The sequence below is a fragment of the Crocodylus porosus genome, unplaced genomic scaffold, assembly GCF_001723895.1.
Source record: "Crocodylus porosus isolate Cpor-Errol unplaced genomic scaffold, CroPor_comp1, whole genome shotgun sequence".
In the NCBI taxonomy this organism is placed as follows: domain Eukaryota; kingdom Metazoa; phylum Chordata; order Crocodylia; family Crocodylidae; genus Crocodylus; species Crocodylus porosus.
Genome location: NW_017728932.1, coordinates 17,408,338 through 17,422,307, shown reverse-complemented (window position 1 = coordinate 17,422,307; position 13,970 = coordinate 17,408,338). Strand labels below are relative to the sequence as shown.

General features: G+C 59.2%; 2 protein-coding genes across 2 annotated transcripts; both read right to left on the bottom strand.

Moving 5' to 3' along the window:
• Positions 1–15: 15 nt before the first annotated feature.
• On the bottom strand, positions 16–7,368 carry LOC109316970 (tyrosine kinase receptor Cad96Ca-like). The gene is made up of 12 exons (XM_019545339.1): positions 5,204–7,368; positions 4,100–4,230; positions 3,791–3,896; positions 3,436–3,619; positions 3,041–3,179; positions 2,637–2,735; positions 2,099–2,259; positions 1,848–1,970; positions 1,606–1,717; positions 1,007–1,106; positions 695–794; positions 16–337 (listed from the first exon to the last, which is right to left on the bottom strand). Exons 2-12 carry the CDS (start codon positions 4,200–4,202, stop codon positions 233–235), a joined length of 1,332 nt encoding a protein of 443 aa, XP_019400884.1. The 5' UTR covers positions 4,203–4,230; positions 5,204–7,368; the 3' UTR covers positions 16–232.
• A 1,324-nt stretch (positions 7,369–8,692) lies between these two features.
• On the bottom strand, positions 8,693–13,927 carry POLDIP2 (DNA polymerase delta interacting protein 2; the record flags this gene model as incomplete). Its single annotated transcript, XM_019545338.1, has 10 exons — positions 8,693–8,907; positions 9,763–9,842; positions 10,265–10,390; positions 10,563–10,589; positions 11,608–11,744; positions 11,975–12,082; positions 12,280–12,355; positions 12,781–12,877; positions 13,302–13,399; positions 13,817–13,927. Coding segments are annotated over 10 exons (975 nt in total), but the record flags the coding sequence as incomplete, so codon positions are not given.
• Positions 13,928–13,970: the final 43 nt, after the last annotated feature.

Sequence of the window (13,970 nt, the reverse complement as noted above, 5' to 3'; positions counted from 1 at the left end):
GGCCAGGGGTGCTGCCAGGAGCCCCGGCGCGCCGGGCCCTCGGCCCCAGCAGGGCGATGCGGCCGGGCTGCAGGCGGCGAAGCTGCTCCTTCCATGTCCCAGGCCCGGCGCTGTCCGTGCCCCGCTCCGACCCGGCCGGGTTTTGCTGCCCTGCGCGCGGGCGCGATCCGGTCCCGCTCAGCGCCCCGTCTCGGGTGCCAGTGCGGCCGCCCCGGCCCCAGGCCGCGGCTTCTCAGGTGTAGAGCCCGGCTCTGGCGTCCCTGTCGCCCACCGGCGCCCCCGCTGCGAACAGGGCAGGGCCCTGCGGCTGGCGGCTGTCCTCCAGCTGCAGGTAGTCCTGAGGACAAGGAGCAGGAGACGTCAGCTGGGCGAGTGACAGCCCAGGCGCTGTTCCAAGCACTAACACTTCACTTTGCTCCGACCCGTAGTAGTGCAGAAGCAGCTGCAGGTGTCCCAGGAACCTATTCATCCCCACAGGAGCCTGCGGCTTGCTGGGCAAAGCACCCCAGCGTCCGTCCTGCTGCTGTCCTTCGGAGCCAGGCCTTGCTTTAGCAGGAGCTGTTTGCCTGGTGCCAACCCCAGCCCCAATGGGTTAGCCATGACCCCAGACTCCAGGGCAGCCCCAAAGCGCTGGTGGGGGGTTGGCAGAGCCTGGAAGGGAGATGGCGAGGTCCTGAAGGGCAAGTGCTCTCACCGCGTCCTCCTCCACGATGTCTTCCAGCTCCTGGACGATAGCAGAGAAAGGCGGCCGCTCACGGGGGTCGTCAGCCCAGCACTGCTCCATGAGCCTGGAACTGGGGCGTGCACAGCAGGGAGTCAGGCCCAAGCACACCCCTGGGTTAACAGCTGCTGTGGCACAAGTCCCAGGCCCACCCCTCTGTGCTGGGCCAGGGAGGCAGCCCCGCACCCTTCCCCCCCAGCTGTTGCTGACCGGACTGTGCCGCTCCCCAGCCAGGACCCCTAGCCAAGGCAGGCAGAGCCAAGGAACACATCCGGCCCTGCTCACATTTGTTCTCTGCATCCAGGTGGCCTGCTCATCCGGTAGCCCGAGCACACTTGGAACATCACTGTCTCAGAGTTGTCCAGGTACGGGTATGGGGAGCAGCCTGCAAGGGGAAACCAGGGGTCACCCACCTGTACCAAGGCTTGCCTTTGCCCCGCCAGTCTGCACAGGGCACAGGCCCAAGCCCAGCCGGGGTGTTATACCCTTCTCGCTGCAGGAAACGGGACCCCGTCCCCTCCTATCGGACTTTCCCCTCCCAGCAGCACAGGGCTATTCCCAAAGTTCCTGTCCTCGTCCACACATCAGCCCGTGCACTCACACTGCTCAAATGGTTGAGGGACCTGGTTCACCCCCGAGCCAAGCAAGCGAGAACCGTCGGGGAGTCTCAGCCTCCTCTTTCCCTGCTCAGCTGCACCAGGTGACGCAACACTCCTAGTGGGACGTGCTGGCCCGCAGCAGCTCATGCAGAGCATGACTCTATGCCCAAGGCTGTTTCCAGCAGGCAGGGTCCCAGGAAGCGTCTGGGTATCGCACCCTGCCCATGCGCGCACATGTGCACCCCCTCAATGAAACCAAGTGGGGCCCAGCTCTTGGAACGATACCTAGCATTTCCATCTCCCACAGCACGATCCCAAAGGCCCAGACATCACCAGCCAGGCCATAGACGCTCTCTCGGAAGTACTCGGGGGGGTACCAGCGCAAGGGGACCTCCACCTGCAATGTGGACAGCTCATGGCAGGGGAGGCAGGAGCATCCAAGGCCAGCACCAGTTGGGAGAGCTCGGCTCAGAGCTTGGTCCACCGTCCATGCCTGCCTCTGCAGAGGCTGAGATGCAGCCTCCTACCTTTGGGTGCCGGAGGGAGCCCTCATGGCCCAGCTCCCTGGCCAGCCCGAACTCAGCAATCTTGCACCCGTGCGGGAATGCACTGACCAGGATGTTGCGAAGTGCTAGGTCCCGATGCAGCACCTGTGGGGACAGGCCAGGGCCAGCGTATGAGCAGCTGGGTGAGACCTTGCCTTCTGCTCCCCGCCATCCTGCAGCTTGCCCAGTCTTGTGGGTTCCCCTGAGCTGTGGACCCACCTGCCAGCACTTGCCTGCTTGTCGGCGATATGCTTCATGCCCAGGGAGATGTGGTAAGCCACCATGGTGAGCAGAGCCTGCAGGTCCCCACAGCTGCGCAGCTGCTCCCGGTGGGAGCGGAGGAAGGTGCGCAGCGTGCCAAGGCCGGCGTGCTCCAGGATCAGCACATAGGGCTCTGCAAAAGGAGTGGCAGCAGGTCAGTGCCACATGGACCCCAGGCTTAGCAGCGCGGCCCCAGAGCAGCCACTGCCCTTCGCACCCCATCGCTGAACCAAGGCGCTCGAAAGGCCCCGTCTGCTCCTCCCTGCAGTGAGGGGTGGCTCTACCCTGCTCCCAGCAGCCTTGGTGGCTCATGGCCTACCTGACATAGCAGCAGCATCCAGGGCCTTGCAGGCCTCTGTCCTCACCTGTGCCAGGTGAGGCAGGGCTGGGCAATCTCCCCCGGACGGACAGGGCCCAGAGACCTGCCCAGGGTCACCCGGGGACCCTATGGCACAGCAGGGTGTCACAGCATCGGCGGGAGGAGCTGGGCTCCCCTCCTTCTCCCCTCACCTTGCTCCATGTTCCACTCCAGGAGCTGCAGGATGTGCTTGTGGTAGCCCAGCGTCGTCAGGATCCTCACCTCCAGCTCCATTCGTGCTGCCGGCAGGCCTGGGGAAGCCATGGGCACACGGTAGGGGCTGAGCACAGCCACCCTCAGCTGTGTGGGTGGTCAGTCCTGCCCCACCCACTATGTTCTGCCACCTCTAAGGTGCTCCCACATCCCTGGCGCAGGCTCCAGAGTCCACAGCAGTGCCCTGGGCAGCTTGCTGGGCTCGCTCTCTGGATGGCAGGGCCAAAGCAGGGACGAGCTCTGCCCAGCACTGGCACTTGTGCTGCACCTCCCACGCTGGTGCCCGGCTCAGCCCTGGGCTGGGGAGCTCTGGAAGAAGGAGAAGACGGAACCGTTTCCTCACCCTGGCGCCCAATCTTGCAGGTGACCAGCTTGTGACCCCAGCGGCTCCCAGTGCTCAGCCTGGCGCGGTAGAACTGGCCGTGCTTGCCATCCTTGATCAGCTCCATGAGGGCCACACCCTGCAGGGCACGTGCCAGGCCCTGGAAAGCACAGGTCAGAGCACCCGCATGGTCTGCCCACCCCACACAGGGCAGAGCACCCATGTGGCCTCTCCCTGCTGCTGCTGCTGCTGCTGGGAGGGTGCTGGCACTGCTGCAGGGCAGAACACAGCAGGGGACTGGCCGCAACCACCTCTACAAGGATGGCAGAGCTGGGGGGAGCCATCTGGAGCAGCAGCAAGATCTCCAGGGCCCAGGTTTCTGCAGCAGCCAGCTGCAGGCCCCAGCTTGGACTCACCTGCTTTTGTCTCCACATCTTGAAGGAGGTGCGTGCCTCCCTCAGCGGGTGCCATGCAGCCCCTGCCAGGGGCCTGGGAGCCCCCTGCCGGCACCCCCCCGTGATGGGCTGGATCTGGGAAGCCCCCACTTCGGCAGCGCGGATGTCATCCTGGCTCGGGTGCCTGCCTGAAGGCCGGCAGTGCCTGGGGGTGAGAGAGACTCCAGGTGACCCGGGCACCTGCCCATCCAAGCCAGTGGCGGGGAGTGGCAACATTGGGCTGCTGAGGGGTGTCCTGCAGTGGATCCCTAGTGCAGAGGCCAAACTAGTGGCCAGGAGCCTGTGCTCTCTGGAGTGAGGGCACAGGCAGACCTACCTCCTGCAGAGCACTGCAGTGGCCACGGACAGGCCCAGCAGGACCACAACCACAGGGGGGATGATGTGGGGGCAGAGGGCACAGACTGGTGTTTCCACAGACCCACCTGAGGACGAACGGAAACAGCTTTGCAGCTGCAATGCCACAAGAGCTCACGGCCCAGACCCAGCCTTCCACACCCTCCTCCCCTGACACCTTCAGCGCTGCACACTTCCCACAACTCCAGGGCCAGCCCATGAGGTCCCTGCCCCTGGCAGCAGGAGCAGGCCCTAGACAGCATGACGGCACTGCACCAGTGGCTGGCCTTACCCGTGGTGGGCGACTGCCGGGGGCTGTCCTGGGTCGTAGAGTTGAGCAGAGCCAGGGTCTCAGCTGTGGGGCTGGCAGAGGAGAGGGAGGGCCCCGCGCACATGGAATTCCCTGTCACTGCTTTCTCATGCCTACAAGCAAAGCCCAAGTCACAAGTCATATCCACTGGGCACGCACATGCGGATGCAAGAGCCTGCCCGGGCCACAGCATGCAGCCACGACCAGGCCTAGGTGAGGTGGGATACGGACGATGGGACCAAGCAACCAGCATCAGAGACCCTGTGCAGCCAAGCTTGTCCTCTGGGCCATGGGGACAGCCATCCCTCTAGGCTGAGCAGGACAGACTGCATGTACCTGGGAAAGCCCTGTCCATGGTGACAGGGAAACTCCCCCAGGGCCCCCCAGCACTGAGGAACCCAACGCAGCCGCTGTGCCATGGCCACAGAGCAAGTGACTCAAAGCCTGTCCTCAGCCTCCCACGCACTGAGCTAGTCTGTCCTCCTCCCTCAGAGACCATGTGGGGGCTGCCTGGTTCCTCCTGGCTCGTCCTGGGCCAGGGACCCTAGGAGCTGGGGGGGACCTGCTGTCCCAAACAGTCGTGGGAGAGGCAAGCAGGTCCAGCCACAGCATCCATCAGGCAGCCTGAGAAGCACCCAACGCTTGTCTCCCTTGCCCGTCAAGGAGACACAGCCCGGGAGAAAGGCAGAAGACCCTCAGGATGTGAATAACCCCCCTGGCAGGGGAGGCCCAGTGCAGGGGCAGTGGAGCTGACTGCCCCATGGGAAGGGAGCCCCTAGCCCCTCCACGGACTGTGCCACTGGCTATGGGGCAGCGCTGGCAGGACCTCGCAAAGGCCCCTTCAGCAGGCTGAGGGCACACAAGCAACACACCTGTCCCCAGGTTGGAGAGGGAAGCAGTGCTGGACAACTCGCCTGCAACCCCTCTGGCCAGCTGGGCAAAGGAGCCTGCTGGAGGGTGCATCCCCAGTGCCCAGCAGGACTAGCTCACAAGAGCTGTGGATCCCTCGGGGGCTGTTGGGAGAGTCTGACCCCTCCCCAGAGAGCGGGGAAACAGCTTTGCAGCAAGGACCAAGCCGTGACTCACCTGCCCACCCGGTGTCCGGCCGTCAGCGCCTGGCCTCAGCCTCCCAGGCACCTCTGCATCTGCACTTCTACATCCAGCCCAGGAGCGTTTCCTCAGCATGCCTCACGGCGAGAGGAAATGGGGCTGAGGTTTTGCTGTGCTGTTGTCCCCCAGCTCACAGCCCTGCTGCTGTGGGGGAAATGTGGCCGTCTGACTGGAACAGAGCCGGGCTTCCTGTGCCGTCTGCCTACCGGGCGTTTCTCTGAACTCTCAGGGTTTTGCATACCCGCTGCCACTAGCCAGCCACCTTCCTCCGCGTCCAGGACGTGGGCCTGCAGGGGCCCTGCCTTCCAGATTTGCTCTCGGCAGCTGCTGTCTCGAAGGCTCTGTTCTTGCACTTGTTACAGGGCTGGGGTCTGCTTCACGGGCACCTCGTCTAAGGGCCACAGCAGCAGTCTTTGGTTCTCCCTCCCTGCGGTCTGGCCAAGCTGACAGCAGAGAGCAGACTCATTTCTGTCCATGGCCCTGCTTATACTCACCTTCCAGCCACTAAAGGAACAACTCCCTTGCTCCCAACTGCAAGCCAGGAGCTTGGTAAGAGGTGAAGCGCACCAGACTAGAAGGGGCCCCTGGCCATGGAAGCCAGTGCACTGCACTCATGGCACCCAGCTACCCAAGAAACTCCTGAAGTCACCACTGCAGACCCTTACAAAGCTGCAGGGCCCGGACCCCAAATGCCAGCACTGGCCTGGGAATAATCCCTTCCTGACCCCGAACTGGGCAGTAAACCTGACCCCGAGCAGAGGAGCAAGGACTCTAGTGGGAATCTCTGGGTAGCCACATACTGGCTGGAGCAGGTTTTTCTTCCCTTGGCTGGCAAACCCAATGCTCCTAAAAGCCTCAGAGCTCTCCCAAGGACACAATATGGCCAAAGGACACTTCCCCAGGACTGATGGCACAAACAGGACACCGGTTTCTGTCCCTCCAGGTGGGACATGCAGGAAGCTAGGAGGGAACCAGCATAGTGTCAACAGCTCCAACCTGGAGTCAAACCCTGAGCCATGTGGTCAGGGCCCTGGCATCGCTGCAGGGCACTGACAGAGTCAGGGTCTGCAGAGCCTAACCTGCTGGGCAGAGGCGCCAGAGCAAAGCACCGCAGTGGGGAGGGGGCACCCGCAGGGAATCAGAGCCACAGGTGCACCAGTTCCTTCAATGCTTTATTGACTAGTGATTTGTACAGGTATTTACAGACAGTGAAGCCAGCCCTTGTGCAACTCTGCGAGCCTGGTTGCAGCTCCCCGAGCTCTGCCATTCCCCACTAGCCCCAGGGGGAAGAAGCCATCAAACCGACCCATGCAAGGGCCCCTGGGCTGCGTCACCCCTGAGCACATGCTGGTCAACCAAGATCCTACTTACATGCAGCCAGCCCTGAACTCACACTACTGGGTTGACTGGAGCCCCAGCAGTGCTCTGCCCCTGGGTACAGCCTCAGGGCAAATGTTGTACTCCCCTAAAAAACACCCAGGCACAACCCTCCATGGGGGCACCCCCTGCTCTGCTCTTGACAAGGTTAGACCTCTTGGCAGCCCAAAAACCCAGCGTAAGAGATGACCGAACAAATGCACAAACAGCCCACGGCACAGGCAGGGCAGCTGCTACTCCACTCTCCATTGAGCAGCTGCCAGTTCCCTGCCTTGCTGACAGTGCCTCCCAAAGGGCTGTTCCCAAGGGGCTTTAGCACGGGACGGGGTGAGGTGCTGCAAACCACCCACTGCTGTAACTCAAAAGAACACACACCAGGAGCCAAACACACGCTCACGCTACCTGCTAGCAACAGCCAGTCCTGTTGCTCCGCTACCTTCCCCCATAAGGACCCCAGGGGATGCACATGCCATGTCTGATAACAGACAAGTCAGGAAATGAAGGGATGAAAGGGAGGAAACCGCAGCCCTGTAAGCAGCTGGTTTCTCTCGGCCCACTCATCTTACTGGGGCACAGCACAGGTCACTAGCGATGCTGTTTCTGAAGGGTGGTTGTTCAGAGGAAACAACCACAGCAGCCCTGCTGCCCTTGAGACTCTGCAGAAAAGGGGACTGCTCAGAGAAAGCAACAGGTCACAAAAAGGTACTATGCGGGGGCTTTTCAAGGGGGAAGAGTGCCAAGATGCAGCTTTTCCTGGATGAGGGCTCTGGGCTCTACCAGTCCTACTTCAGGGCAGCTCCCACTAGCAGGCATGCAGGGAGGGCAGGGGAAGAGAAGCTTTGTGACCAGTTCTGCTGGAAAACCCTTCTGCTCCAGACACAGCCTGGCTTCACAGCGGGGAGTCAGTTTGGGGGGGGGTCCAGAGCAGGCAGAGAAGGGAAAAACAGGATGAGACTGGCCCTGCAGGCAGCCTGATCCTTGTGCACTCTGCAAACCCATGCCTGCTTCCAGTCTCAGCATGCACGGGGAGGCAGCGCCTGAGGTCACCATCAGGAGGTTCGATGCAAGAGTCTCTCCACTGTGCCCTAAGCTCCTGCAAATCTACCCCAGGTTCAGAGGGCTGCCAAGACCCCCAGACCCAGCTGCAGAAAGACAACCCCTGGCTAGGAGAGCAGTGCAGGGCCTTCACATCCTAAAACAAACCCCTACAGCTCTATGCAGGCACCAGCCAAGAGGGAATGCAGACCTGCCTCTAGGCAGCAAGTGAAGCAGCATGCAGTCTGCAGCGAGGAGGTCACAGCCCACGTGCTAGGACCTAGAACTCAGCAGGCTGGGCACCACTTCACTGAAGCCAGGCGGTGGCCCCAGCTCTGCAAGGAGGGAACCTTCGTGTCCCAACAGCACTCACCAGGCCAGGGCACCACAGCCGTGGGGACTCTCAGTTACATATGAGCAGGGAAACGGCTTCACCACTGGCAGCGAGGCACACACTTCTACAGTTCAGCGGGGGGGTGCTCCTTCCTATGACTTTTAGCTCATCTCCGAGCATGCAAAGAGCAGTGACAACCTGATCTGCACCTGCTGCCCGCCCCCCCATGCTCTGGCTCTCACCAAACCAACGCAGCAGCAGCACAAGTTGAGCCCCAGCAAGCGTCTCTGCTCAGAATGCAGCTCCAGACAGCAGCAAGCAGACTGCACCAGCAAGGACTGCACCCAGGGAAATGTCTGCATTTCAGCCACTGCTGGGACTGAGCTGCAAAGCAAGAGGTGTGAGCTGAGCTGGCTGAGCTCTGCATAGGCCTAGCTGGGGCAGGTGGGACAGACGAGCAAGCTTTGGGGCATGGAGGAGAGTGGCTGCCTGCCTTTAGGAGGGCCAGTTTAGAGGGAAACCTCACGTGCTGAAGAACTCACAGGAGGCTGGGAAAGCACCAGGCCTCACTGCTGCAGGAGCACAGGCCCTCAGATGCCAGCTCAGGCCCTGGCAAGCACCGCAAACAAAGGGAATGGGCAACTGTTACAACTTATACCACTCACATGCAGCCCGAGCGAGTCAATGCCACAGTTCAAAACACTCTCCTGAGACAGCGGTTAGAACAGAATGGTTTAAAGGTGTCAAAATGCTGCGTCCTGGCTGCATTGTGCTCGGGAGCAGGGCTCCGTGCTCCTCGGTGGTCCGCGCTCTATGACTCTACCAGTGCAGACCGGACGGGGGAGTCTTCTCATCCTTGTTGCTTTCCAGGGAGAAGGGGGGGATTCGCACATCGAAGTGGGAGCCGTCGGGCTTCTCAAAGCGAAAAGTGCCCCTGCAGGACCAAGGCAAAGACCAGACAGGCCGGCCTGTGAACACAGGCTGTCACAGGGCAGCAGTGCAAAAGCATCAGCTCTGCCCCGCCCTGGGGCTGTGGCTGCCTTCTAGGTCCAGCCCAGTGGCAGGAACACATCCCTGTACCAGGGCAGCTCACCTGTGACAAGGCTTTTGGGCAGTTCAGTGCATTCTCAACACACAAAGGCTGCACCACCCCATGGGCTTCTAGGAGGGGCAGGCACAACTCAGGTAGCCTGCATGAAGTCTTAGCATGAGTTAGGCACCCGCAGGAGACCAGGGCAGGACCCATCTCAATCGAGTCTGCCAACAGGTCCAGGCATGCAGTAATTTCCTAGCTGTGGCACTAAGACCAGCAGCCTGCAGCTCGGTAGTCAGCAAAAGGTGGGCTGTGCTGATGCAGACTGGCTTCTGCAGGGTCTCTTTGTGGACACAGGGTTTCACAGCCTGGCTCTTGGGAAAGGTGACAGTGCAGTAAAGCCAGGCTCCCTACAAGCAGCCTGAGGGCAGAACTCGCTATGCATGCATCAGCCTGAAGCCACAACCTCTGCATGCAGCATAGTACATGGTGGAGAACCAAACATAGGAGGAGGACGCTGGAAAGGCTCCAGCTCCTTCTGAGCCTGGCACACACTGGGGTAGAGGCAGGAACCAGTTCAGAGCTCACGCCAACCTCAGGCCAGCAGAGACTTCTGGAGCCACCGGGGACTAGCCTGCAGATAGGCAGCCACTAGTCTGTTCCCACCCCTACCCACTTCTGAGCCCTGCCAGCTCCAGGTCGTGAGCGGTTCTGTAGTGCAGCCCTCCCAGTGCCACGACAGCGCACGTTGCTTACCACATGTGGCCGCTGGATGCCTGCAGGGAGACATGACTGCTGTACTGGAACGCTGGTTGCTCTTTGGATAGGACTGGCTCCTAAGGAGATACAGACCCCATGCATTAATTGAGCACCTTTTGATTTCTCCTCAGCCAGCTCTTGACAGAAAATCTGCTTTGCAAATCTCTGCTGGCTATGAGAAGCCACCTGGCAATTGCTCCCCATCCCACCTCCTGCAGCCCTCAGGGCCATCACCACCCAGGCAGTTCGAGCCTTACACCTGCAATTCCCTGACCTACCATCCCATCTCAAGCCCTGGTTAGATGACTGCATGTCCAGAGACAAACATCTGGCTGAGCTCTTTCCCACACACTGAACAGCCTGGGAAAAACTGCTCATAGGTTCTTCCATAAAACACGCTCTCCCTGCTGCCTCTGGGTGTGACATCCTGGAGACTCAGCCCCTAGAGAAGTGGCCCTGAGGACAAGCTGTTTCACAACAGGATCCAGGCAGTGCTTACCCGTCCTACCACTCCTCGGCCCCGGACAGTTTCCAAGGTGCCAGATAAGCTAAATATCCTCCAGTGCCGTTCTCGGAGCTGCACCACTTCATTGTCAAGGTTCTCCAAGCGGATACAATAGCGCCACTGGACACAAGACAGTCAGTTAGCAACAGCCAGAGCGAGCTACCAGTAGCTAATAACATGGGTATTGGGAATCACCAACTCAGAGCTTCCCTCCCCAAGATGTATGACAGCAGTAGGGCACATTTCCCCACAGCAACAAAACTCCCTCCCCAAGGTGTTGAGCAGCACTTACCCAATAGACATGTGAATTCTGGGCTTCCTGTCAAAGGAAAGAAGTGACTTTAGAGAATGCCCTTCAGCTATCAGCAGTGCACAAGCACAGAGGACACTGTCTCATAGTGCCAGGCACAGACAAGCCACATGGGAATGCAGCACAAGGTGCCGCCCAAGTCAGTCCTTATTAGTCCCAGTCAGCTGCCTGCTGGCCCTGCCCCGTGTTCGGCAAGTGGGACTGTGACCAGACAGCCCTACAGGACCCCTCAGCAACAGGGGTCTGATGGGACACTAGCACCTGCGTCAGTGCTAGGAGACACCTAACTCTACCTCGTGCTGGGTACTTGACTCCCCAGTCGGAGGAGCTGTACATCAGTGTGGCACCAAGACCCTGATTCCATCAGGACCTATATCTCATGGCTTGCAGCTGCCTTACAAGCATGACTTCACAACTTCTTTATTATGAAGCAGGACATCTCCATGGGCAAAGTCCCGGATGACCATCCCATAAAAATACAGCTGGCTAGCACAAACGCTATTATTTTGGTTTCTGCTCCCCAAACAGTACGGTTGAATCAACACGAGGAAACAAAGGATTTCTGCGGAACACAGAGAGCCCTGGGTCGGGGAACCCTCTCCCATTAATGCCAACAGAAGAGAAATACCCTGCTAGTGTCACACCCCACAGAGCAAGGCTGCAAGCAGAAGTGTCACTGAAGAGCAGACTGTGCTGGTGCCATTTCACCTGCACTTGGTCTGTATCATCAGTGCTGTTCATTTTGGATCCCACGGTGAAACTTCTCGCCTGCTGTTTGCTAGCTGCTCTCACAGAGCATCAAAGGCATTTCACAGTCACAAGCGACAAGCGGGATGAGGTGGGGGAGCTGCCCACAACCCTTCCCTCCTCACCTTTCCATGCTAGGACACCTATTTGTAATTGCAAGTGTGGCAAGAAGTCAGGTCCTCCAACAAGTGAGGCTGCAGACCTGATTCTGAGGTGGTATCCACCCTGGAAAGGCTGGGCATAGCTTCAGTGACCAGAGGGTGACCAGTGTCAGACCTACCCTCATGCCCATGTAGAAAGGGATGACAGTGACCCGGATGTTGTCGGTGGTTTCCCGGTGCACATCAGAGAGCTCCAGCCAGGGATGGTTCTTCTCTTGCCACGCACACAACGTGTCCCTCGCTACAAAAGGTGGAACTGCAGGGAGTGAAAAGAGACGACCACATCACACACCAGGTACAGATGCTCCCAGGCACCCCCTCCTTGAATGGATGCAGTGATCAGCCTGAATGGACTCTGTTAGAACAAAGCCACCTCCTGGCTCCTGTACTGGAGCACGGTAAGACACTGTAGGCAGGACAAAGACCTCCTAGTGCACTCATCTCCTGGCCTTCACTAAGGCCTGACTTCCAGCAGCAGGAAGTTACCTTTTGTCTGGTCATATATGAGAAACCTCTCGAACAGCTCATGCTGAATGGGCACCTGATCAGTGGAGCTGTAGGGAAGGATGTCCTCATGGCTCACGTAGTCCAAACCTAAACCAGAAGCCGAAGTAAACCATGAAACACCATGAAATGAAGCAACTATCCAGAGCAGTCTGAGCAAGGAAATTAGCTTCGTTCACGACCAGCTCAGGAAAAAGCACCTCATTGTTAACCCTGCATCAGCACACTTAGCCTCCAGCCACAGCTATTAGATGCCTCAAGAATCTGCAAGGAAGACGTTTCCTTACCTGGTATGGCGTAGAGGGCTCTGCTGTCATCGTGATTTGCCAGGAACGTAACTGCTTCTGTCTGTGACCTCTGAGACTAAAGAAGGGCAATTTAATACCACAGATGCACAGAAATCCACGTTAGTTTCCAGCCATTTCATTACGCACACCCAACTCCTGTCAAAACACCTCTGCCACATTAATTCTCCTAGAATGACTTGCAACCCAAACCCACAGGGTTTTGTAGCTACTCCCAACCCATATCATGCAAACAGCCAAGGAAGTGGACGTGGGGAGAGGAATCAGTCTAATGCAGAAGAGCGATGATTCGGCACTCCTGCCTGTCTTCCCCAGAAGAACAGTGACCAGACAAACAACCAGTTTGTCCCCGAAACATTCCCAGCAGAGTAGACAACTTCAGCCACAGAAAAGATGCTCCCCCCATCAGCTGCTGTCTGTGCCCAGACAACTCACACAGGTGAGGAGTCCCTTGGCACCCACAAACTTATTGCAGTTACTTACTATGTGCGGACAATCCCGAGCATCTATCAGCACCTGGTAGTAGGTGTGAGTTTTCCCTTTAACTTCTTTAGATCCGTGACCCGCTGCATTCTCGCTCCTAAACAGAAAGGCGCAGGCTGAGCTCAAGAGCACCTTTCCCGTCCTGCTCCTACAAAACTCCACCCCCAGCACCGAGCTCATATCTGGGCCTCGCCTACAAGCAAAAGCTCTGCCAGCCTGGCCGTGTCACATCACTCCTGTGTCAAACGACCCTGCGGAGAACAGAGGGAGCCGTTTGACCCTCGTTTTTTTAACAGGCACAAATAGCATATGGCCTTCCTTGAAACCTCTGCCCTTCTGACAACCCAGTCTAAATTCACAACCTAAGTGATTTCTCTTCCAAGCACAGACCCCACCCAATTCTCCTGCAGCCACTGCACACTCAAGGCATTGCCCCGCTCCTGCCTTGGGGACTGCACAGAACAGGGAAAGGCTGGCACAGGACAACACTAGGATAGAAAACGAGCAAATCTGAACCCTACTTGTCTTGGACGGGGGAAGTGACATCCCGATCATACAGTCTGGCCTGCCAGGGGAACAGAACAATCCCGCGGTATCCGAACACACTGTGCAGGAAGAGCTGAAAAGGAGAAACAGGAATTGGAGCCTGCGCTGGGTGAGCAAGGCAGGAGCAGCAGCAAAGCAGAGAGGAAAGGGGTCGAGGTGCAGATTACTACTGCAACAAGACTGATGAAGCATTGCGGAGGGTTCTTGCCCCACGACGATGGTGACAAGGGTTTGGGGCAAGAGAGAACTGTGTCTTGGCCCCACGAAACTTTGGCTGATGCCCAAATGCCAGGAGCCACGGGCAGGGCAGGGCGAGTGCAGGCTGGAACTGCAGATGCGATTCCCCAGCACCGAGCTGACTAGACGCCAGCTGGCAGCGCGCGGGCTCCATGGCCCTGCCCGGCACCGGCGAGAGCACTTGGGAAACTGGCAGAGCGACCGCAGCCGACACAGCGGAGACCGACCGGGGCCTCCAGCCGCCCACACCCACCTGCCCCGTCTCGTATTTGCCGTGCTGCTTCGGCGCCTCGAACATGCCCACGGTCTCCAGCACCTTGCCCTCAGCGCGGTTCCTGCGGGGACACAGGCACGGCGTGAGCCCCAGCCCCACCCCAACACCCCCTTACCCCAGCAACACATGGGCA